General features: G+C 37.0%; 1 protein-coding gene across 1 annotated transcript; it reads left to right on the top strand.

The window, feature by feature from the left end:
- The first annotated feature begins 799 nt into the window (after positions 1–799).
- On the top strand, positions 800–12,532 carry slc17a6b (solute carrier family 17 member 6b). The gene is made up of 12 exons (XM_065267781.1): positions 800–1,524; positions 2,866–3,121; positions 3,696–3,814; positions 5,627–5,741; positions 6,222–6,309; positions 6,514–6,600; positions 6,934–7,076; positions 7,922–8,071; positions 8,770–8,902; positions 9,083–9,193; positions 9,744–9,871; positions 10,202–12,532. Exons 1-12 carry the CDS (start codon positions 1,439–1,441, stop codon positions 10,541–10,543), a joined length of 1,758 nt encoding a protein of 585 aa, XP_065123853.1. The 5' UTR covers positions 800–1,438; the 3' UTR covers positions 10,544–12,532.
- The last annotated feature ends 10,762 nt before the right edge of the window (positions 12,533–23,294 follow it).

Here is a 23,294-nt window from a genome sequence, read left to right as displayed (position 1 = left end):
TTTGCACGTGTTTAACATTTGTCGGGCACACTATGCAATATGCCAAATGAACACTAGATGACACCAGCGCTCTATTAGGCACACTCAACTACCTGTTGTGATGTTTTGTAAACCACATTGATTGTTTTTGTTTTTTAAATAACACACATTTTGTTTTAGTCGAGTCTCTTATAACAAACAAATAAAAAATTGAAAAAATAGGATTACCACAGTACTGTATCAAAAATAATGGTTCCTAAATGTTCTCTGTTTTGGTTCCATAAATATTCTTTAGGAACCTTTCTGTTGCACGAAAGGTTTTTGTTGTAGTAAAAAAGGGTTCCACTTTTTTAAAATGACTATATAGATGAGAAAGAAATAGTTGTCTTAAATGTTCGTTTGGGAACCAATTTTTTTTCTTCTATGGCACATGTGAAGAACCTTTTAATCACCTATATTTTATTGTTTATCTCCGACAGCAATTTCCAAGTTTCCCTGACTAAATAGATATGTAAATAAAAACTTAATCGAGACTGTAATCTTGGCTTTAAAAATGGCTTGCAGTTTTTATGTGGAGGACAATAAGACAGAAATGGAGGGGAATTGCGATGTATGTATGAATTATTAATACACTTTTTGTTCACGTGAGCGCGCACATACTTCGAGGGGAAACACCCCTCATTCTGTTTCCATAGCACCGCCCCCAGGAGGCTTTACACGACCTTTCATGAAAACCAAACAATATACATAAAACACATATGTAGAAACTACTAATATGACGTGCCATTCATATCTAGCGCAAAAACTAGTAGGTTCCACGTGGGGCAAATATTTCTGTTTACCTGAGGATTATATCAAATAATATGTGAACGGAATGTGAACATTTTCCGTCCTCTCTAACCCCTCCCAAAACAATGAACGGCTGCTGGTTCTCTGACGGGAGTGATCCGCCTCCTGCACAGCGCACTCCTCGTTGGAAACGGAGCGGCGGCGGGAAGCTCGCTTCGCTTTTAGGCGAGACTGTCGCTGACCTTGGTGCTGAAAGCCCTTCACTTCCTTCTAAAGCCACTTGACTGTCAGTTCCCACCGACAACGTGACAGTTCGAGACAAGGATCAGGAAAAAAACATATTTACTCACTTTGATCATTTATCGGAATCGTCGTTATGAAGTTGGCGTTATTTCGTTGATTCTTATCTGAGATGGCAGCGCGTTCCCTTATCGCACGCGGGTCGGTTCTTGAGTTTATAATGATAAGTAGACAGGGCCAGAGTACTTTTCATATCACTCTTGTGTAGGCGTTTTTTTCTTCGCTCTCAACACCGTCGTGAATTTTCCTGATTTACATCTTACTGAATCATTGATCCGTTGGGTATCGGTCCAGTATGCTCTGTCATCTCACACTGTGACATGCTACTTTAACGTTAACGGAAAAAAGCGAGGGAATTTTACATTTGGACATGGATCCTCCGAAGGAGCCTGGTTTTGTTCCCAGTAAAGAGGGGCTGAAACAACTGGCAGGGAAGACACTGGGGAACGTGTACAAGTAAGATATTACAACATATGATAGTAATTCAAGCACGTTAACATTTTAGACTATATTTGTTATCGCACTAAATAATTGTGTAACTATTTTGTAACTATAGCTATAACACAGTACAGAGATGATATCTAAATGCTTTCCAGTTTTGTTAATTTAATAACGTGTTGGCGGTCTTGTCGTTACGTCTTATGGAGACGTAAAGAAAATTATGTAATTCGGCATAATCTGAGGAGGAGGGGATTGAAGCATGTGAATTTTCCTGTCTTTGAGTGTTGTCGGTGTAATCCGGTGAATAAAATGCATTTACGATTGAATTGTAATTGTTCAATTTACAGTATTCCCTTGAGTGTGGCATTCTTTTTTCCCCTAATACCCACATAAACGAAGAAATATTATAAACGTATAAAAAATATTGGGAATACTTAAGATTTATAAATAAATACAAACATAAATATATACATTTAATAAAAATGATTATCTAAAAAAAACAATTTACAGAAAACCATTAATTTATAGTATTTTCATTTTCTCATAGACATGACACGGTGTTTCAATTTTTTAAAGTTGTCCAAACGTTTAGGACATTGACTCGTGTTTGTGGTCAATTTGTTTTATAATTTACAATCATAATATTGCAGTTCCATTATATGTGAATGATAACAAAATATAAGGCGCTTTATTGCCGTCACATTTGCAAACCAAGCCAAATGGCATGTGTCAGAATCGAAATTTAATAAATACATTTTGAATACATTTCGATGCATTAGAATACAACCAATCACATGTTTTTGGTAATAAATAATTATAACAAATCCCCGTGTATATCTACGCCACAGCTATAATTGTACAAATATAGTGTAAGTGAAGTTAGTAAATATCAATAGCCTTAAGCGTCTGTGAATGTAAATAAGGATGAAGGTGAATGAAGTGCTGCAATGCGGTATAGTGCGCTTTACAGTGGTGCACGAAGCCTGTCGAATCTACAATTAAATATTATATTCGATGTAGGTTTGTTGGTAACCTCGAGGAAAAAATGTTAAAGAAATATACAAACTATTTCTGCGGACAATTTCAATCGCATTACAGAGGCTGTCAGTGTATTTTTAAAACAAATGTGGAAAACAGTATAGTTTCTAGTTAGATTTCTAGTTAGATTTTATCCCTAAAATTCGATTCCTTTAGTAGGATTTCTTAACGATTTTTTTTTTTTTTTTTGCTTTAACAATAAAGGTGCATACATTTTGTATTAATCGATCCTTCCTAACCATCTGTAGGCCTAGTAGCCTATCCATATGCCTGTAGTGTCCTAAGAGGAATCTAATAGTTCTTCTTCGACTTGTGCAGGGTGCTAGAAAGGCGACAAAAAACTGGCGAGAACATTGAACTAACCGAAGATGGAAGGCCTGCTCAGATCAAAGAGAAAAAGCCTCCTCTGTGCGACTGCACGTGCTTTGGACTTCCACGCCGCTACATCATCGCCATAATGAGCGGCCTCGGGTTCTGCATCTCTTTCGGTATCCGGTGCAACTTAGGCGTGGCCATAGTGAGCATGGTTAACAACAGCACCATTCACTTAAACGGAAAGATCGTCATCAAAGAGGTTTGTGCGCGTGCCACACTTGGATTTTCATTGGATTTTCACTTCAGTGTATTGATGCCTACATAGGCTATAGGCTACACTCTCGTTACAAAACCTGCACAGTGACGCAAACACCTTTATATATATGGGTGTATAGGTGTATATAGGTTTATATATAAAGTACAGTGTTTTGTGCTCGTTGAAAAAGGTTTATTGGGCGGCTTGTTACTAGCTTGATAATATTGAAATTAGGCACTGATGCAAAAAATTGACCTTGGTAGCTTGACTGTCATTGCCGTCAAATTGATTAGCTCTTGAGTTGGAAACATTTTTGTTTTGTGCACAATAATCAATATTCTGATGATTTGTTGGGCGTGACATTTGAAAACAAAAGTTGACGATATGCCATATTAACGAATAAATACGATATCATCGAAATTATTCATAACATATTGACAATGAACTATTATTGGACATAACATTAGATGTGACAATTTGTTCGCATTAGATTACATTTTTTTCATCTTAATAGTGTCTGTTCACGTTTACAGTGTCTCTAGTAAACCTAACATTTCGTTTTATTTCTCTTTCTTAGAAAGCAAAGTTTAATTGGGACCCTGAAACAGTGGGAATGATTCATGGCTCGTTTTTCTGGGGTTATATTGTGACGCAAATTCCTGGGGGATACATTTCCTCTAGACTGGCAGCGAACAGGTAAAGCCCTAGGAAACATTTTTCCTCATTTATTCAGATGATTTTTTTTTTCAAAATCAGCTCATAATAAAAAATAATGGCCTGCATTTGGTTTACCGAAATTCCCCATTTAAATAATAAAAATAATAGTAATAGTAATAATAATAATAGGCTAATACTTCTATCACAAATAATAACAATAATACAAACTGCTTAATACCTATTGTGCACCTAAAGCTAACGCATTGATAATAATTCAAATTCAGTGTAATCTTCATTATAGTGAAGGAAATGTTATGCAATAGTTAATAATACCTATTGTGATAATATTTATTGTATAAAAAGATTAAAAATTAACATTACAAGAGATTAGACATTTCTTGTGAAATTAATTGACGTAAGCTTTTTTAAATAGAATATGGTTTTAATATAAATTCCAAAACGAAAAAAGGTGTGAAAGATGTGTTACAAGCACAATTTAACAAGGGAACACATTGTTTATGAACATTTGTGAGCTGCTTGTTAATATCAACGATGATTTTGGGAAATGTACGAATTTTTTTTTAAATGAAGCTAACAATCTAAAAATGCTGGGTTGTTATTAGCCTATAAGGGTTATTTTTAAACCAGCGGTTTGTTTTTGTCCAGTATTTACCCAGCATGGGTTAAGAACAACCCAGCATTTTTTAGAGTGATTAGATTAATGCCATGGTACATTTTAGAGAATGCATAAATCATAAGGCACTATTTTAACTATTAAGAAATGTACACTAGCCTATATAATTTTTTTGATTAATATTAATTTTCGAAATGTAGTATTTTCTTTAAAAGGAGAACGATTATCAGGGGAATTCAGTGAATAAATATCAGGACAAATCAGTGCTGCTTAAAGAGAGGGAGGGTGTGAGGGAGAGATGGTTTCGTCGCTGTGGTAGACCAGTCTGTGCATGCTGAGATCTTGAGTTTTCAGCATTGTGTGACTGGCAGAGTGTACCCTGACCCGTCGGGTGATGTGGGTTGCAGGATTAGACTGTGGGAGGCTATATAAGCCATTCTCCACCTGTTAATGAGATCCCGGGGGAAACCGTGTCTAATCTACTGAATGCGTGGGGCATGGCAACCAGCCCCGGACATGTTGCCAAGGGGGTTGCCCGGTGCCTTATACGGTATATCACTCAACAATGCTCCAAAGACAAAACTGTCATAATGATAACGTTTTGCTGGTTTGTAAACTCTTTTTTACCATCTGTGCAGCAGGTTTCAGTGAAGAGCATCGCATTTTACAATAAAGACTTTTATGCAACAGGCTCTGTTTACTAAGTCAGATATGTGTTATCTTAATCGTCTTGTTCGTTGAGGAAATGGGTTTCACTTCATTTTTCGGCTCTTGTTTGACGTGATTTAGCTGTAATAGAATCAGTGCTGAAAATCAAGATCAATCCGATTAGTGCTGCTGTCTGCACGTGCTGAGGTGAGAGGGGCTGTAATGAAAACGCGCATTTCCTTTGTGTCACTGGCGCAGCCCACCACACAAAACGCAACGTAAAACACCAAGAAGATTTTCGCACTTGAGTGGCCTATAATAGTTATATAATGATATAATGTGTAAACTGTTAAAATATTTAAATATCTCAGGTTTTAAATTATCAAAATAAGTGTAGCTTATTAAAAAGTCAAGTAGCGACATATGCAAGTTACGTATGACATTTTACATAAAAGTGTTCAGTTAGGTAATATTATTATTATTTTTAATTAATTATAAAGGAAAAACAAAACACTTTGGAATTTAACTCAACAGTCTGTAATTCAATTACGTTTTTATCTATTATTTAGGGTGTTTGGTGCTGCCATTCTCCTCACGGCCACACTGAATATGTTCATCCCCTCAGCTGCACGTGTACACTATGGGTGCGTCATATTCGTCAGGATATTACAAGGGCTTGTAGAGGTAGGAAATCTGATTGTTTTTCATTTTGATTTGACCATTGTTAGCAAGTAAACTCAATGGCATTGCATAAGTATTCACAATCTGTATCTGCGTTTTATAGAGAATCTCAAAACATTTTTATTATTATTGTGGAAATCCAAAAGTCGAATAAAAATCAATTATACCCTGAGGGTATATCTCAGAGAATAAAAACACAGGCTTTGTAGAGCTGTATCGATCTATAGCCTACTATCTGTACACAATCTCATGGAATTCGCACGAATTTTACATGGGGATTAATTCGCATGAATTCGTACGATCTTATTCGTACGTTTTTGTACAATTTTCTTTCACCCCAGTGACGTTGGATTTAGGGGACGGTTTTTATATAAATTTGAAAGAAAAAAGTGTTTTGAATACCTATTAAATTCCTACTTGCATTTGGTAATTTGTAACTAATTATTAGTACTAATATAATTATTTTTATCATCGCTTTTTAAGGGTGTGACCTACCCAGCATGCCATGGTATCTGGAGTAAGTGGGCCCCTCCAATGGAACGAAGTCGTCTGGCCACAACCTCCTTCTGTGGTAATTAACATCTTTATTCAATTTAAGACAAATAGCAAATCAGTGAATAATGAAATTCAGTTTAATTTATATATGCTTAACTTCCTGTCTTGTATACATATTCACTAAGACAATTTGTGTTTAAACACACATTCATTTTTAAAGGTTATCCCAACTATTGTTGCTCTTGGGTTGCATTCTCATTTCTTCTTATCTCTTTTATAGGGTCATATGCTGGAGCTGTCATTGCCATGCCCCTCGCTGGGATCCTTGTGCAGTATACTGGCTGGTCCTCTGTTTTCTATGTATATGGTGAGTGTGTCTAGTGTTGGAACAATAGGTATAATCCAAACTGTTATTTTACAAGAGTGCCTCGTGGTTTTGATGAGTGTAATTTAGTAAGTGTAGTGTCCATTGATGCTGGGTATTGATTTTTCCTCGGATGTTTCCATGTGTTTCTGTGCTGACACCGAATCTGCCTGTCACTGTGCCAAGAATTAACACCTCCTGTCCAGACAACAATAATGAATTGTAACGCTGTATGATGATATCAGTCTGCTGATCTGCATCTTCTCTTACGTATTTGCAATATAATATTTTGTCTACTTCAAACACAATCCGACATTGTTGCGTGTTTCCCCACAGGCTGCTTTGGAATTCTTTGGTATATGTTTTGGATACTTGTGTCATATGAGAGTCCAGCTGAACACCCCACCATCTCAGATGAAGAACGCTGCTACATTGAGGAGAGTATTGGAGAGAGCGCTAAGCTGCTGGGTCCTGCAGAAGTGAGTGACCTCAAAGCATTGACACAAAATTAATGTACACATACAGTAGTTCTGCTTTGAAAGCAGGTTTTCCAGGACAGAGCGTAATGTGGCTTGTGCTAAGAGATGGGCTGTTTTGAAAGCAGGCCAGTAAGTCAGTTTAAAATATAAAGCTGAGAAAACGTCTTGTAAAATTAAGAACTTTATTTAAGTAAGAAACATTGATGAGGATCTGTTGCTGGTCTTATTTTAACAGGGAACAACTGAAACAAGATGGCTAATTGTAGTAACATGACATATGAGAAAAATAAGATGTGCACATAAGTGTACTTCCAGTTTAGCTAATGTAAGGGCATCTTACAAATTCTTGCATGTATGCTTTTTAAATAATGATGTCGTCTATCTTTGAAAAAATATTAGTCAGCCATTTTGTCTCAGTAAACATTTTGCCACCGGTCATGTGATTTTTGTCTAAATGTCACGTACCCTTCGAGTGCAATCAGAACATGAATATTAACAAAAATTCATATTTGTAGATTTCAGATGCAAAACCCTATAAGTACATTTGTCATGTTTTTTTTTTTTATTTGCATTTTTTATCAGACTCTTAACGGATTCTGCAAAAAAAGCTGTATTTCTGAATGACCGGAGGCCGGGATTAAACGGATTTAAAGCAAATGTAATTGATAAACATATAATATGTGCAGATTACATGCGGTTAATTTCATTATCTCATTTATGAGCTCCTCATTTATTCCCACTTGTAACTGCTATATGCAACATTAACATCTGACAAATAAGTAGGCATTGATCTGCTTAATGGTATGGTTAGTTTACAATATACATTGGATGTGTTTCTTCTACAGAAATACAAGACACCTTGGAAGAAATTTTTCACATCCATGCCCGTCTATGCAATCATCGTGGCCAACTTTTGTAGGAGTTGGACCTTCTATTTGCTGCTCATCAGCCAGCCTGCATACTTTGAGGAAGTGTTTGGCTTTGAGATTAGCAAGGTAATTTCAATTTAACTTTCATTTTGCATGTATTTGAATGACCTATTGTTTAATCCAAACTAGATCATTAATGATAAAAATCATGAAAAACAATTACACAGCCAGCAATTAAATATGAATTATTTAGGTAAAAATGATGCTTTTTGTGGTGTGCATCGGTAAATGGGTGACCTTTGTCATTCCCTAAGGTTTGAAATCCAATAATGAATTATTCATAAACAGTTCATAATGAATTATTCATTCATCACTTTTCTGTGATTTAAGTCTGTGTTTGCATCTCATTTTTGGCTTGTTTTCACACTTCCTAGTTAAACCCTCAATCATGTCTTTACATCTTTAAAATAGATTAGTATTAACAAACTGACAAAAATGCCTATAAGATTACAGTAGTGTTTTTTATTGCTTGGTCTACATTTTACAGCACATTTTTTCAGTCAAACCTAAAAATGTCAGAAGTAATATTATATCATAACATAACTTGTTTTATCATAAGGAAATGTACCCAATATATGTTTTTTGTTTACAGTTAAATCTAAAGATTAGACTTTTCTCTATTTTCTGTAGTTTGACTCCTTGGGCATTCATCAGATCCTAAAATCTAGTAGTGTTATTTAATTTAAGTCTATTTCTAATGCTTTTATTTTGCAGTGTGTTATTAGAAAGATGCTCCTAAAATGTATGGCTGTTCTTTTGTTCAGGTTGGCATGCTATCAGCACTGCCCCATCTGGTAATGACCATTATTGTGCCCATTGGGGGACAGATAGCTGATCACCTTCGCAGTAAAAACATCCTGTCTACTACCACAGTTCGAAAGATCATGAACTGTGGAGGTGAGTATAACTTCTACTGCAGAACTGTACACAGAATGACTAGATGTAGCCAAACTCTGAGGTTTAATTTCTTTTAAATTAGGAATATTAAGATATAAATGTAAAGAAATGTACAATATGAATGATTACATTTGTTTCAGTCTAAAAGAATAAACATCTGTATGTTTTTATCCTTCATAGGCTTTGGAATGGAGGCCACTTTATTGCTGGTTGTGGGTTACTCCCACAGTAAAGGGGTCGCCATTTCATTTCTTGTGTTGGCTGTCGGGTTCAGTGGGTTCGCAATATCAGGTGAGCCTTTGAAATAATCTTTAGGGAAACATCGTGTTTCATTCAGTCTTTCAGTTGGCAAACATTTTGCTGTATGCACACAACAATAAACCATTGATCAAAATGCAATGCACAGCCAGAGAACATTGCAAATAAGGCCTCCTTCTGAAAGAATATCATGTTCTCCCCTTTTTCATTAAAATCTGTTTTTTCACTGCTGCTTGGAAGGAATTAGTTTTTCTGCTGGACTTCTTAAATAATTCATACGCACTCTCCCCTGAGAAGCAAGTGCACAGGCAGCGCATCCAGACAGAGCACTCAGAGCGGGAGGGGCTAGAGACTCCTCCGCTTTACAAGATGGCTGCTCTTTCTATTTATAGTGTAAATCTCCAATATCATGACACTGAAAATTGTGTTCTCTTCAGGGAGACCCCCCAAAAAAATTAAAAATGAATACATTCTACTGTATGATGCAATTCTCTACATTTGTTGACATACCATAATAAACCGTTTTGTCAGAATTATTAAATATTTATTAAATTATTGACTATTTACTTTAATTTTCCATCAGGTTTTAATGTCAATCACTTGGACATTGCTCCTCGCTATGCCAGTATCCTGATGGGAATCTCTAACGGAGTTGGAACTCTATCAGGAATGGTGTGCCCTCTTATTGTGGGAGCTATGACTAAACATAAGGTAGGAGCACCTTGAACTGTTAACATTACCATTTTTTGTGCATTACAGTGTTTAAGATTTGATTCACAGTAATTTGAATTGTTGATGTTAATTAGTGAGACAACAGATTACTCGAGTCAAAAGATTGTGAAACATTGCATTTGCTGTATGAGACTATTTAAAGTGCTCCATCATCTTTTTACTAAGAGGACAAGAATGAATTATTTCCATGTCTATCGCCATAAAGACCTGAAGAGTCTGAAGTGTGTTTCTCATGCGTTATTCATGCAGCTCTCATGGATGAGTCTATATACAGTATGTCAATTCCTGACATCTCTTTCTTCTCTTCAGACCCGAGAAGAATGGCAGTATGTGTTTCTTATCGCTTCCCTTGTCCATTATGGTGGTGTAATCTTCTATGGCATCTTTGCCTCGGGGGAGAAACAGCCATGGGCGGATCCAGAGCTGACCAGCGAGGAGAAGTGTGGTTTCATTGATGAAGATGAGCTGGCTGAGGAAACAGGGGACATCACCCAGAGCTACGGTGCTTTGGGGGGTCCGGCCAAAACCTATGGTGCCACCACACAGTTGAATGGAGGATGGGCAGAAGGATGGGATAAACGAGAGGAGTATGTACAGGAGGGTGTGGAAGAAGGAGGTTATGGATACAGGCAGGGTGGGAATTACTCTTAGACCTTACAAAACATGCTAGCACACACATCCTAATGCACACATGTCTAGAAGTACAGTACATAAACATACAGCTGCCCCAAAAAGTGTTTGTACACTTAAGTCACAAGATAACAAACAGTCGATGAGAGATTTTCTTGTTTTTGGAAAACATGAAAAAGTCAAGGTGATTTTTAGTGCATTTTTAAGTTTGACTTAAGTGTCCATGTACTTTTGGGTCAGCTGTACATACAGCACAGCAACAAAATGTATGCCCACACTGTAGATTTTGTAGTGTTTGTGAGTTCTACAAAAAGATTACCATAAAAACTTTAAAAATTGTTATATGGTTGCACAAATGTAAATGATCAAAATTTAAATGAGTTAAAAAATATACAAAAGAGATGTAACATATCAAATTGACAGAATGTAAATGTTCTGTGTATTTAAAAAGAGTGACTTTATTTAAAGTGCAATCATGTGTCAAGTTGTGAAACAAAGTTTTTCACCCCATTTTTCTGAGCCTTTGAACATAGAAGCCTATAGTGTTAGCTACTGGCTACTAAAGTCATTCATGGAGAAATACTGCTGTAAAAAAAAATCACTGTCTTTTTTCTGATTGCACTGAGAGAGCTGTACTATGTCATTCAACACAGTGGGTTTGTTTATACCTCATGATGTGTTACTCGTTCATCGTACAGCATATATAATATTAATAAGAGATTAAAGAGAACTTGGTCTTTGACACTGGAGTGTGAAAAAGCACAGTTTTATAGATGGTCATATAAAAGCAACAAAAGTTTTTCTCAAGCTCAGTTTCATTATGATTGAAAGGTACTGTTCAGTGTGTTGTTTGCTGTAAAAGATTTGCAAACAAGACTTCGTTGTTGCTTAAGAACGGTATAAATTGGAAACATGTGGGAACAAGAGTTTACATAAAGCAAAAGCACAGTGTGTCAAGCCTACACGACTCTTTAATTGAAATTTTTTACATGTTCACTCCATGCTATTTTGACATCTGTGAATGTTGGTTATGCATGGGTTAAAAAAAATGTTGTTTCTACAAAAGTAGTGTTTTTACATTTTTTTTTTTTTACATAATTTTAGTTTCAGCTGTTACTAATGTGTCAATTCCTTTGCACAATTAACCAAAGGTAACCTGCAGTGTGGGTTTTAGCTGGGATGGGTGACAGTTTCCTTTAAGAAGACAAAAGGAGGACCTGTGAAAGGGGTTGTTTCACTCCATGCAGCAGGTTGTAACCATATTCGATGTACAAAGCAATAAATCCATGGTAACAGTTACTTATTAGTCAGTTTGTCCAAAATATGTAACACATTAGCACATTTACCTGTAATAATTTTACGTTTAACTGTTTTTGTGATGACAATTAAAAAGAAAAAAGATTAAACAAATATTTACTGTCAAAAATATATATGAATTATATTTAGATTTAGCAAGAGTCCAGTGCAACTCTCTTTACTGTAAAGAGTTTTTGTGCTGGACCCACTCACCAGAAGAGAATGATTATTAAGTGTCACCTGCAACTGGTTCCTGTGTTAAACTCTATGGTTCGCAGTTTCGCAGGTGGCCGCACCTCTGTAGTTGTCCTGTATGGTTGCCAGTGGTTGCTTTTTGGAAGTATGTTGTTGTCAGATATATTTTACGTTAATCCTCTCTTTTGTACTTCCCTTTCGTTTCTGGTCTGTGTTTTGTCTGTGGCTAGAAAATTGCTGCCTTTCCCTTCTTTTCCCTCTTTTCTCCTTGCCTACTACTGTTGCAATATTTGGCAACACAAGGATTGTGTGTAAAGGTATTCAAAAATGTTCAAAAATGACAGTAATTGCCTGATGATGTTGAGGTACCTTATTCTTGTTCCCTGCCTATGAGTGAAGTGTGGTTATATGGCTTCTTTTGCTGTGTTACTGTAAATGGAGAGGTATGTTAATGTGAAATTGAAATGCTCTATATAGCCTTTTTATATATATATAAAAAAAACAATGAACAAAACTATACTTGGCCATGTTTGTTTCATCATTATTCCATTGAGGTGGTTGCAAGCTCACAACTTTCTTCCTCACTGAAAAGTAATATTAACTATTATAAAACAGTTCTTTCTTGTTCTCGAATCTGATTGGCTAAGAGGCGTGCGATATTCTACTGATAACGGCACAGTAACCGCTTCACCATTTTGTATCATTCCGCCACCTGCTGGTCATTTTAGTATTAGTGAATGGAGGTTCTTTAAACAGGCTCATCTCTGACTGGAAAAACTGCACGCACACACGGACACACACAGACACGCTGTTTTTAAACACTTTCCTTGTTTCTCATTAGTTCACTAGCTCGTAAATCAGTGCGTGAATCCCAATCGGAACTGATTATTTCATGATTGTGCATGCAACCTCAGGTCATGATTGTGATACATCTAGCTAGTTTTATGACTATACACTTTAGTTTAGTGAAGAAACAGTTGTATGACCATAGGGCTGACTCGATTTCAAAGGTTTTGTTCAATTATAAGGCCATCTAGTGGTGCAAGCATACAATTTTTTTGTGTGGCCTCAGAATGTGCTAATACATCAGCGTATCAAATCTGGTGTAAAAATCGCATTTTGTTGCAGAGTTATAACCATTTATGTGTAAAAAACACAAAATTTAAAGGTAATTTTTAGTTTTTTGCAATTTTCGGCCATTTCTGATGGAAATTTTTAATATAACGCCTATAGAACTTTTTGTTCAGAAGGTAATGTAATGTTCTTCCTATGGTGTTTTCGAGTCGATAGGAATAACGCTCGCGGAGATATTCGCACGTGTTTTTTAAGCGCTATTTTGCTGCTCAGGGTTACCCGTCAGGGGAATTCTGGCATGTTTGGTATCGTTGGACTCTGCAACTATTCAGGATTCCAAGGAAACAAGTCCCATGAATATCCGTCGATCATAGCCAAAGTTATAAGTGTGTAAAATATTCGTCTTACCACTAGGTGGCGCTGCGACGAAACTGGGCGTGCACTCTCAGTTCCTGACTGGCATCACAAGTACCAAGTGTCGTTTCAATCGGCTTAAGTTTGGCGAAGATACAGCTTCAAAACCGTTTTTAACGCTCTACGTAAAATTTGTTGACGCGGTTTACGAAAATAGATTGTCGAATCAAGATGAATTCCATAACTTTTTGCCTCGATGGTCTGTAGATGCTACATACCAATTTTCTTGACAATCGGGCAAAAGATCTAGGACAAGTTCACAAAAGTAGGTTTTACAAATAATTCAAAATGGCGGAAAAATTGTCATGATGGAAAATGACATCATAGGGTCCAGTCGAATCGAAAGAATTTAGTTTCTAGGACTTACGGATCAGAAGCTATAAGCAAAAACGTAAGTGCAAATTTGGACTGTTGGTGGCGCTAGCAGGTTTGATATAGAGACACCAAATTTGCTGTGAAAATTCTTTGGACTGTCCTCTATTAGTGTGCCAAATTTCATAACTTTCCTACGTACGGTTATATGGGCTGCCATAGACCGCAATGGCGGAGGAGGAATAATAATAATAATAATAATAAAAAGAAAACTAATGGATACAATAGGGGTCTTCGCCCCTTCAGGGCTTGACCCCTAAATATAGCTGCATGCAGCGATTCCTGGGCCAAGTCCCTTATGGCCATTTTTGACATTTGAATTTCAACTTTTTAAACATTGCACAATTCCCATAGTTAAACACTTGCTACACAGTGAATTACTAGAAAACCTTTAAAGCTTTAGCCATTTGAATACAGCATGCCACTTGTACACAGATATCTGTTTGAGTTGTTAAAGGTATAACTGCATGAATTAACTCCAAATTACAGAACACTGCACAGTCATCTAAAGTTGTACCAGATGGAAAGCAAACTCAGAAAAACGCTCCTTACACGGGAATTGAACCTGAGACCTCAGAATCGACATATGCCAATCACAGAAGGTGCAGAAATGACAGAGCAGATAACTTTAATGACAATAAAGAAGAAAGAAATCAAGAAGAACATTTTGTATAGTAATTCACAACACATGCAAATATTGTCAGATTTGTTTTAGTATGACAAAGAGACAGCATCACAGGGAGAGTCAACTTTACAGAGCTATTTTAAAAAAATTTACTAGGCAGCACAAAAATCTGTTCGGTCTTTTCTGTGCCAATTGCTCCAAAGATTAAGGGGCGGTTTCCCGGACAGGGATTCGACTAGTCCTAGACTAAAATAAATGTATGAGCTGTCCAAACTGAAAACAACTTGCACTGACATAATATATTCAGTTTGGACAGCTCATACATTTATTTTAAAATACATCAGTGCCCTTTGTTTTGCCTCAAAATGCACACAAGTAATGTTTTTAGTAAGACATGTTCATTAAAACTAGCTATATTTCCTAATTAAACCAAGGCCTAGTCCTGGCTACAGCTAATCCCTGTCCGTGAAACCACCCCTATAAGAGCAGAACCTGGCATAAAATAGAGAAAATTTGTAATGCATGAACAGAGCTCATAAACAGAATGTTGGAAAATGACAAACGAGTTGAATACAATTTCACAAAGAAAATGAATATCAGACAAAGTATTCAGAAGTTATAAGCAGTTATAACCCCTAGGTGGCACTGTACTCAGACTTCCCAGGTACCTTCAGGACATCATGCTGAAGCTCCCTACTGATTTTTGCACCAATATGTCCAATACTTCAAAACATATAGCAATTTTTGACACATTTTAAAATGGCGGACAGGTGGTTTGGTAAAACCCGGCATAATACATAGACAGATTCGGCATGAGCCAAGGAATCCATAGACACCAAGATCATTAGTAGTTATGGGCAAAAGTAGCCTTTTTTCATATCTCATGACCCATGGTGGCGCTGTCCTCAAATTTGTCATGGACCCCCAGTTCATGGTCCACATGAAGGGTACCACGTTTCATTTCAATTGATCAAAGAATGACCAAGAAACAACCTCAGAACCATTTTTGGATCAATATTGATACTCGTTCACCACTCGAATTCGGTCGCCACTCGAATTCGGTCACCACTCAGACGCCACTCGAATTCGGTCGCCACTCGGTCGCCACTCAAAATTCGGTCGACAATCAAATTTGGTTGCCACTCACAAATTGCAAAATGCAGATTGGAGTGCTGTGGTTGGATAGTGCAGATTATTTTCCACATGCTTGTAGAGTTGCAAAATATGAGAGTGGCAAGATATGTGAATGGCAAAAATATACAAGTGGCAAAAACTGCGAGTGGCAAAATTTATGAGTGGCAAAAAAATGCAAGTGGCAAAATTTGCGAGTGGCAAAATATGAGAGTGGCAAGATATGTGAATGGCAATAATTTACAAGTGGCAAAAACTGCAAGTGGCAAAATTTGTGAGTGGCAAAAAATGCAAGTGGCAAAATTTGTGAGTGGCAAAATTTGCGAATGTGGGAAAATTTGCGAATGGCAAAATATGCGGATATTTTTAGCAAAATATGCGAGTGGCAAAATTGGCGACTGGGGGAAAATTAGCGAATGTCAAAATATGTGAGTAACAAAATTTGCGAATGGCAAAATATGCGCATATTGTTAGCAAAATATGCGAGTGGCAAAATTGGCAGTGTCGAGTGGTGGAAAATTTGCGAATGGCAAAATATGCGAGTGGCAAATGTAGAAAAAAATATGCGAGTGCAAAATTTTGCGAATGGCAAAATTTGCATATATTTTTAGCAAAATATGCGAGGGCAAAATTGGCGAGTGGGGGAAAATTTGCGAATGTTAAAATATAAGAGTGGCAAAATTTGCGAATTGGGGAAAAATTTGCGGGTGGCAACATTTGCGAGTGGCAAAATATGTGAATGTTAAAATATGCAAGTGGCAAAATTTGCGAATGGGGGAAAATTTGCGAATGGCAAAATATGTGAGTGGCATAATTTGCAAATGGCAATATATGCGCATATTTTTAGCAAAATATGCGAGTGGCAAAATATGCAAGTAGCAAAATATGTGAAGGCGAGTAGCAAAATTAGCGAGAAGCAAAATATGCGAGTAACAAAATGTGCAAATGGCAAAATATGTGCATATTTACAGCAAAATATGCGAGTGGCAAAATTAGCGAATGGCAAAATATGCGTATAGTTTTAGCAAAATACGCGAGTGGCAAAATTTGCAAATGGCAAAATATGTGAAGGCGAGTAGCAAAATTTGCGAATGGCAAAATATGCGCATATTTATAGGAAAATATGCAAGGGGCAAAATTTGCGAATGGCAAAATATGCACATATTTTTAGCAAAACATGTGTGGCAAAATTGGCAAGTGGCGAGTGGCGGAAAATTTGCAAGTGGCAAAATTGGTGAGTGGCGAGTGAGGGAAAATTTGCGAATGGCAAAATATGCGTATATTCGAGTTGCAAAATTGGCGAGTGGGGGAAAATTTGAGAATGGCAAAATATGCGAATGGCAAAAGTAGCAAAATATGCGAGTGGCAAAATTTGCGAATGGCAAAATATGCACATATTTATAGAAAAATTTGCTAGTGGCAAAATTTGTGAGTGGAAAAATATGTGAATGCGAGTAGCAAAATTTGCAAGAGGCAAAATATGCGAGTGGCAAAATAGGCGAGTGGCGAGTGGGGGAATTTGCGAGTGAGGGAAAATTTGAGAATGTCAAAATATGCGAGTGGCAAAAGTAGCAAATTATGCGAGTGGCAAAATATGCGCATATTTATAGCAAAATATGCGAGTGGCAAAATTTGCAAATGGCAAAATATGTGCATATTTTAAGCAAAATATGAGAGTTGCAAAATTTGCGAATGGCAAAATATGCGAGTGGCAAAATTTGCTAGTGGCAAAATTTGTGAGTGGGAAAATATGTGAATGCGAGTAGCAAAATTTGCGAGAGGCAAAATTTGCAAATGGCAATATATGCGCATATTTTTAGCAAAATATTTGAGTGGCAAAATTTGTAAATGGCAAAATATGCGCATATTGTTGGCAAAATATGCGAGTGGCAAAATTTGCGAATGGGAAAATATGCGGATATTTTTAGCAAAATATGTGAGTGGCAAAATTGGCGAGTGGCGAGTGGGGGAACATGTGCAAATGGCAAAATATGCGAGTGGCAAAAGTAGCAAAAACTGCGAGTGGCAAAATTTGCGAATGGCAAAATACGCACATATTTATAGCAAAATATGCGAGTGGCAAAATGTGCGAAAGGCAAAATATGCGCATATTTTTAGCAAAACCTGTGTGGCAAAATTGGCAAGTGGGGAGTGGCGGAAAATTTGCGAGTGGCAAAATTGGCGAGTGGGGGAAAATTTGCAAATGGCAAAATATGCACATATTTTTAGCAAAATATGCGAGTGGCAAAATTTGGGAATGGCAAAATATTCACATATTTTTAACAAAATATTGGGTGGCAAAATTTGCGAATGGCAAAATATGCGCATATTGTTAGCAAAATATGCCAGTGGCAAAATTTGCGAGTGGCAAAATTGTCAAATGGCGGAAAATTAGAGTGTGGCAAAATTTGCGATTGGCAAAATATGCACATCTGCGAGTGGCAAAATTGGGGAGTGGGAGGAAATTTGAGAATGTCAAAATATGCGAGTGGCAAAATTTGCTAGTGGCAAAATTTGTGAGTAGCAAAATATGTGAATGCGAGTAGCAAAACTTGCAAGAGGCAAAATATGTGAGTGGCAAAATTGGCAAGTGGCGAGTGAGGGAAATTTGCAAATGGCAAAATATGCGAATGGCAAAAGTAGAAAAATATGTGAGTGGCAAAATTTGCGAATGGCAAAATATTTGAGTGGCAAAATTTGAGAATGTCAAAATATGCGAATATTGTTAGCAAAATGTGCGAGTGGCAAAATATATGGATATGTCTAGCAAAATATGCGAGTTTCAAAATTGCAGAGTGGCGAGTGGGGGAATATTTGCGAATGGCAAAATTTGCGAATGGCAAAATATTCTGATATTTTTAGCAAAATATGCGAGTGGCAAAATTGGCGAGTGGCAAGTGGGGGAACATGTGCAAATGGCAAAATATGCCAGTGGCAAAAGTAGCAAAAACTGCGAGTTGCAAAATATGCGAGTAGCAAAATTTGTGAATGGCAAAATATGCGCATATTTATAGCAAAATATGCGAGTGGCAAAATTAGCGAATGGCAAAATATGCACATCTTTGGCAATGTGGCAAAATTGGCAAGTGGCGAGGGGCGGAAAATTTGCGAGTGGCAAAATTGTCGAATGGTGGAAAATTAGAGAGTGGCAAAATTTGCGATTGGCAAAATATGCGCATATGCGAGTGGCAAAATTGGGGAGTGGGGGAAATTTGAGAATGTCAAAATATGCGCATATTTTTAGCAAAACCTGTGTTGCAAAATTGGCAAGTGGGGAGTGGCGGAAATTGGCGAGTGGGGGGATATTTGAGAATGTCAAAATATGCGAGTGGCAAAAGTAGAAAATTGAAAGTAGCAAAGTAGCAAAAAAGTAGCAAAATATGGCAAAAGTAGCAAAATTTGCGAATGGAAAAATATGTGCATATTGTTAGCAAAATTTGAGAATGTCAAAATTTGCTAGTGGCAAAATTAGCAAAATATGCGAGTGGCAAAATTTTTGAGTGGCAACATCTGTGAATGCGAGTAACAAAATTTGCTAGAGGCAAAATTTGCGAGTGGCGAGTGGGGTTAAATATGCAAATGGTAAAATTTGCTGGTGGCACAATTTGTGAGTGGCAAAATATGTGAATGCGAGAAGCAAAATTTGCGAGTGGCAAAATTTGTGAGTGGCGAGTGATGGAAAATGTGCGAATTGCAAAATATGCGAGTGGCAAAATTAACAAATGGCAAAATATGAGCATATTTTTAGCAAAATATTTGAGTGGCAAAATTTGCGAATGGCAAAATATGCGCATATCCTTATCAAAATATGCGAGTGGCAAAATATGTGGATATTTTTAGCAAAATATGCGAGTGGCAAAATTGCAGAGTGGCGAGTGGGGAAAAATTTGCAAATGGCAAAAAAACAGTGGCAAAAGTAGCAAAATATGCAAGTGGCGAGTAAAGTATGCGGATATTTTTAGCAAAATATGCGAGTGGCAAAATTGCCGAGTGGCGAAAAATTTGCAAATGACAAAATATGCGAGTGGCAAAAGTAGCAAAATATGCGAGTGGCAAAATATGCAAGTAGCAAAATATATGAATGCGAGTAGCAAAATTTGCGAGTAGCAAAATTTGCGAGAAGCAAAATATGCGAGTTGCAAAATTTGCGATTGGAAAAAATTCCGCATATTTATAGTAGAACATGCTAGTGGCAAAATTGTCGAATGGCGGAAAATTTGCAAATGGCAAAATTTGCGATTGGCAAAATATGCACATATTTTTGTCAAAATATGCGAGTTTGAAAATGTGCGAATGGCAAAATTTTCGAGTGGCAAAATTTCCGAATGGCAAAATGTGCACATATTTTTAACAAGATATGTGAGTGGCAAAATTTGCGAATAGGGGAAAATTTGCGAAGGGCAAAATATGCGGATATCTGTAGCAAAATATGGGAATTGAAAAATTGGTGAGTGGGGGAAAATTTGTGAATGGCAAAATTTGTGAGGGGCAAAATATGCGAGTGGCAAAAGTAGCAAAATATGCGAGTGGCAAAATATGCAAGTAGCAAAATATGCGAGTTTCAAAATATGCAAATGGGAAAATATGTGAATGGCAAAATGTGCGCATATTTGTAGCAAAATATGCGCATATTTTGAGTGGCAAAGTTGGCGAGTGGGGGAAAATTTGCAAATGGCAAAATATGCGTGTGGCAAAAGTGGAAAAATTTGCGAATGGCTAAATATGCGCATATTTTTAGCAAAACATGCGAGTGGAAAAATTGGCGAGTGGCAAAGTATGCGGATATTTTTAGCAAAATATGCGAGTGGCAAAATTGCCGAGTGGCAAAAAATTTGCAAATGGCAAAATATGCGAGTGGCAAAAGTAGCAAAATATGCGAGTGGCAAAATATGCAAGTAGCAAAATATATGAATGCGAGTAGCAAAATTTGCGAGAAACAAAATATGCGAGTAGCAAAATTTGCGAATGGCAAAATATGCGCATATTTATAGCAGAACATGCTAGTGGCAAAATTGTCGAATGGTGGAAAATTTGCAAATGGCAAAATGTGCGATTGGCAAAATATGCACATATTTTTGTCAAAATATTCGAGTGGCAAAATTTCCGAATGGCAAAATGTGCACATATTTTTATGAAAATATGCACATATTTTTATCAAAATATGCAAGTGGCAAAATTTGCGAATGGCAAAATATGCAAAAGGCAAAATTTGCAAGTGGGGGAAAATGTGTGAATTGCAAAATATGCAAAATATGCAAGTGGCAAAATTTGTTAGTGTCAAAATATGTGAATGCGAATAGCAAAATTTGCCAAAGGCAAAATTTGCGAGTTGCAAGTGGGGGAAATGTGAATGGCAAAATATGCGAGTGGCAAAATTAGCAAATGGAAAAATATGCACATATTTTTAGCAAAATATGCAAGTGGCAAAATTGGCGAGTGGGGGACATTGCGAATGGCAAAATATGCACATATTTTTAGCAAAACATGCGAGTTGCAAAATTGGCGAGTGGCAAAATTTGCAAGTGGCAAAATTTGCTAGTTGCAAAATTTGTTAGTGGCAAAATTTGTGAATGCGAGAGGCAAAATTTGCGAGTAGCAAAAAATGCGCATATTTTTAACAAGATATGTGAGTGGCAAAATTGGCGAGTGGCGAATGCCGGAAAATTTGCGAATGGCAAAATATGCGAGTGGTAACATTTGCAAGTGGCAAAATATGAGAATGGCAAAATTTACGAGTGTCAAAAACTGCGAGTGGCAAAAATGCAAGTGGCAAAATATGTAAGTTTCAAAATTTGCGAGTGGCAAAATTTGTGAATGGGGGAAAATTTGCGAATGGCAAAATATGCGGATATTTGTAGCAAAATAGGCGAGTGGCAAAATTGGCGAGTGGTGAGTGGGGGAAAATTTGTGAGTGGCAAAATTTGTGAGGGGCAAAATATGCGAGTGGCAAAATATGTGAGTTTCAAAATATGTAAATAGAAAGATATGTTAGTGGCAACATTTGCGAGTGGCAAAATATGTGAATGGCAAAATTTGGGAGTGGCAAAATATGCAAGTGGCGAAAGTAGCAAAATATGCGAGTGGAAAAATTTGCGAATGGCAAAATATGCGCATATTTTTAGCAAAATATGTGAGTGGCAAAATTTGCGAATTGCAAACTTTGCACAAATTTTTAGCAAAATATGTGGGTGGCAAAATTTGCGGATGGCAAAATTAACGAGTGGTAAAAACTGCGAGTGGTAAAATATGCAAGTGGCAAAATTTGCGAGTGGCAAAATATGCAAGTTGCAAAATGTGCAAGTGGCAAAATATGCGAGTGGCAAAAATGCAAGTGGCAAAATATGTAAGTTTCAAAATTTGCGAGTGGCAAAATTTGTGAATGGGGGAAAATTTGCGAATGGCAAAATATGCAGATATTTGTAGCAAAATAGGCGAGTGGCAAAATTGGCGAGTGGTGAGTGGGGGAAAATTTGTGAGTGGCAAAATTTGTGAGGTGCAAAATATGCGAGTGGCAAAATATGTGAGTTTCAAAATATGTAAATAGAAAGATATGTTAGTGGCAACATTTGCGAGTGGCAAAATATGTGAATGGCAAAATTTGGGAGTGGCAAAATATGCAAGTGGTGAAAGTAGCAAAATATGCGAGTGGCAAAATTTGCGAATGGCAAAATATGCGCATATTTTTAGCAAAATATGTGAGTGGCAAAAATTGCAAATTGCAAACTTTGCACAAATTTTTAGCAAAATATGTGGGTGGCAAAATTTGCGGATGGCAAAATTAACGAGTGGTAAAAACTGCGAGTGGTAAAATATGCAAGATGCAAAATTTGCGAGTGGCAAAATATGCAAGTTGCAAAATGTGCAAGTGGCAAAATATGCGAGTGGCAAAATCTGCAAACGGGGGAAAATTTGCGAATGTCAAAATGTGCATGGCAAAATTGGCAAGTGGCGAGTAGGGGAAAATTTGCAAATGGCAAAATATGCGAGTGGCAAAATTAGCACAATATGCGAGTGGCAAAATTTGCGAGTGGCAAGTGTGGAAAAATTTGTGAATGGCAAAATATGCGCATATTTTTAGCAAAATATGCGAGTGGCAAAATTTGCAAATTGCAAAATATGCGCATATTTTTAGCAAAATATGCAAGTTGCAAAATTGGCGAGTGGCGAAAAATGTGCGAATGGCAAAATATTCGAGTTGCAAAATTTGCGACTGGCAAAATATGCGAGTAGCAATATCGGCGAGTGGGGAAAAAATTGTGAATGGCAAAATATGCGAGTGGCAAAATTTGCGAATGGCAAAATATGCGCATAATTTTAGCAGAATATGCGAGTGGCAAAATTGGCGAGTGGCGAGTGGGGGAAATTTGCAAATGGCAAAATATGCGTGTGGCAAAAGTAGCAAAATATGGGAGTGGCAAAATATGCAAGTAGCACAATATGTAAGTTGCAAAATATTCAAATGGAAAATATGTGAGTGGCAACATTTGCGAGTGGCAAAATATGTGAATGGCAAAATTTGCGAGTGTCAAAATTTGCGGATGGCAAAATATGCGCATATTTTGCCATTTGCTAATTTTGCCACGCGCAAATATTCCCCACTAGCAGCTCGCAAATTTTGCCATTCGTAAATTTCCCCTACTCGCAAATTTTGCCACTTGCACATTT

This window comes from Paramisgurnus dabryanus, chromosome 2 (assembly GCF_030506205.2).
Source record: "Paramisgurnus dabryanus chromosome 2, PD_genome_1.1, whole genome shotgun sequence".
In the NCBI taxonomy this organism is placed as follows: domain Eukaryota; kingdom Metazoa; phylum Chordata; class Actinopteri; order Cypriniformes; family Cobitidae; genus Paramisgurnus; species Paramisgurnus dabryanus.
The sequence above is the reverse complement of the archived record's forward strand: the minus strand, read 5'-3'. Positions and strand labels throughout refer to the sequence as shown.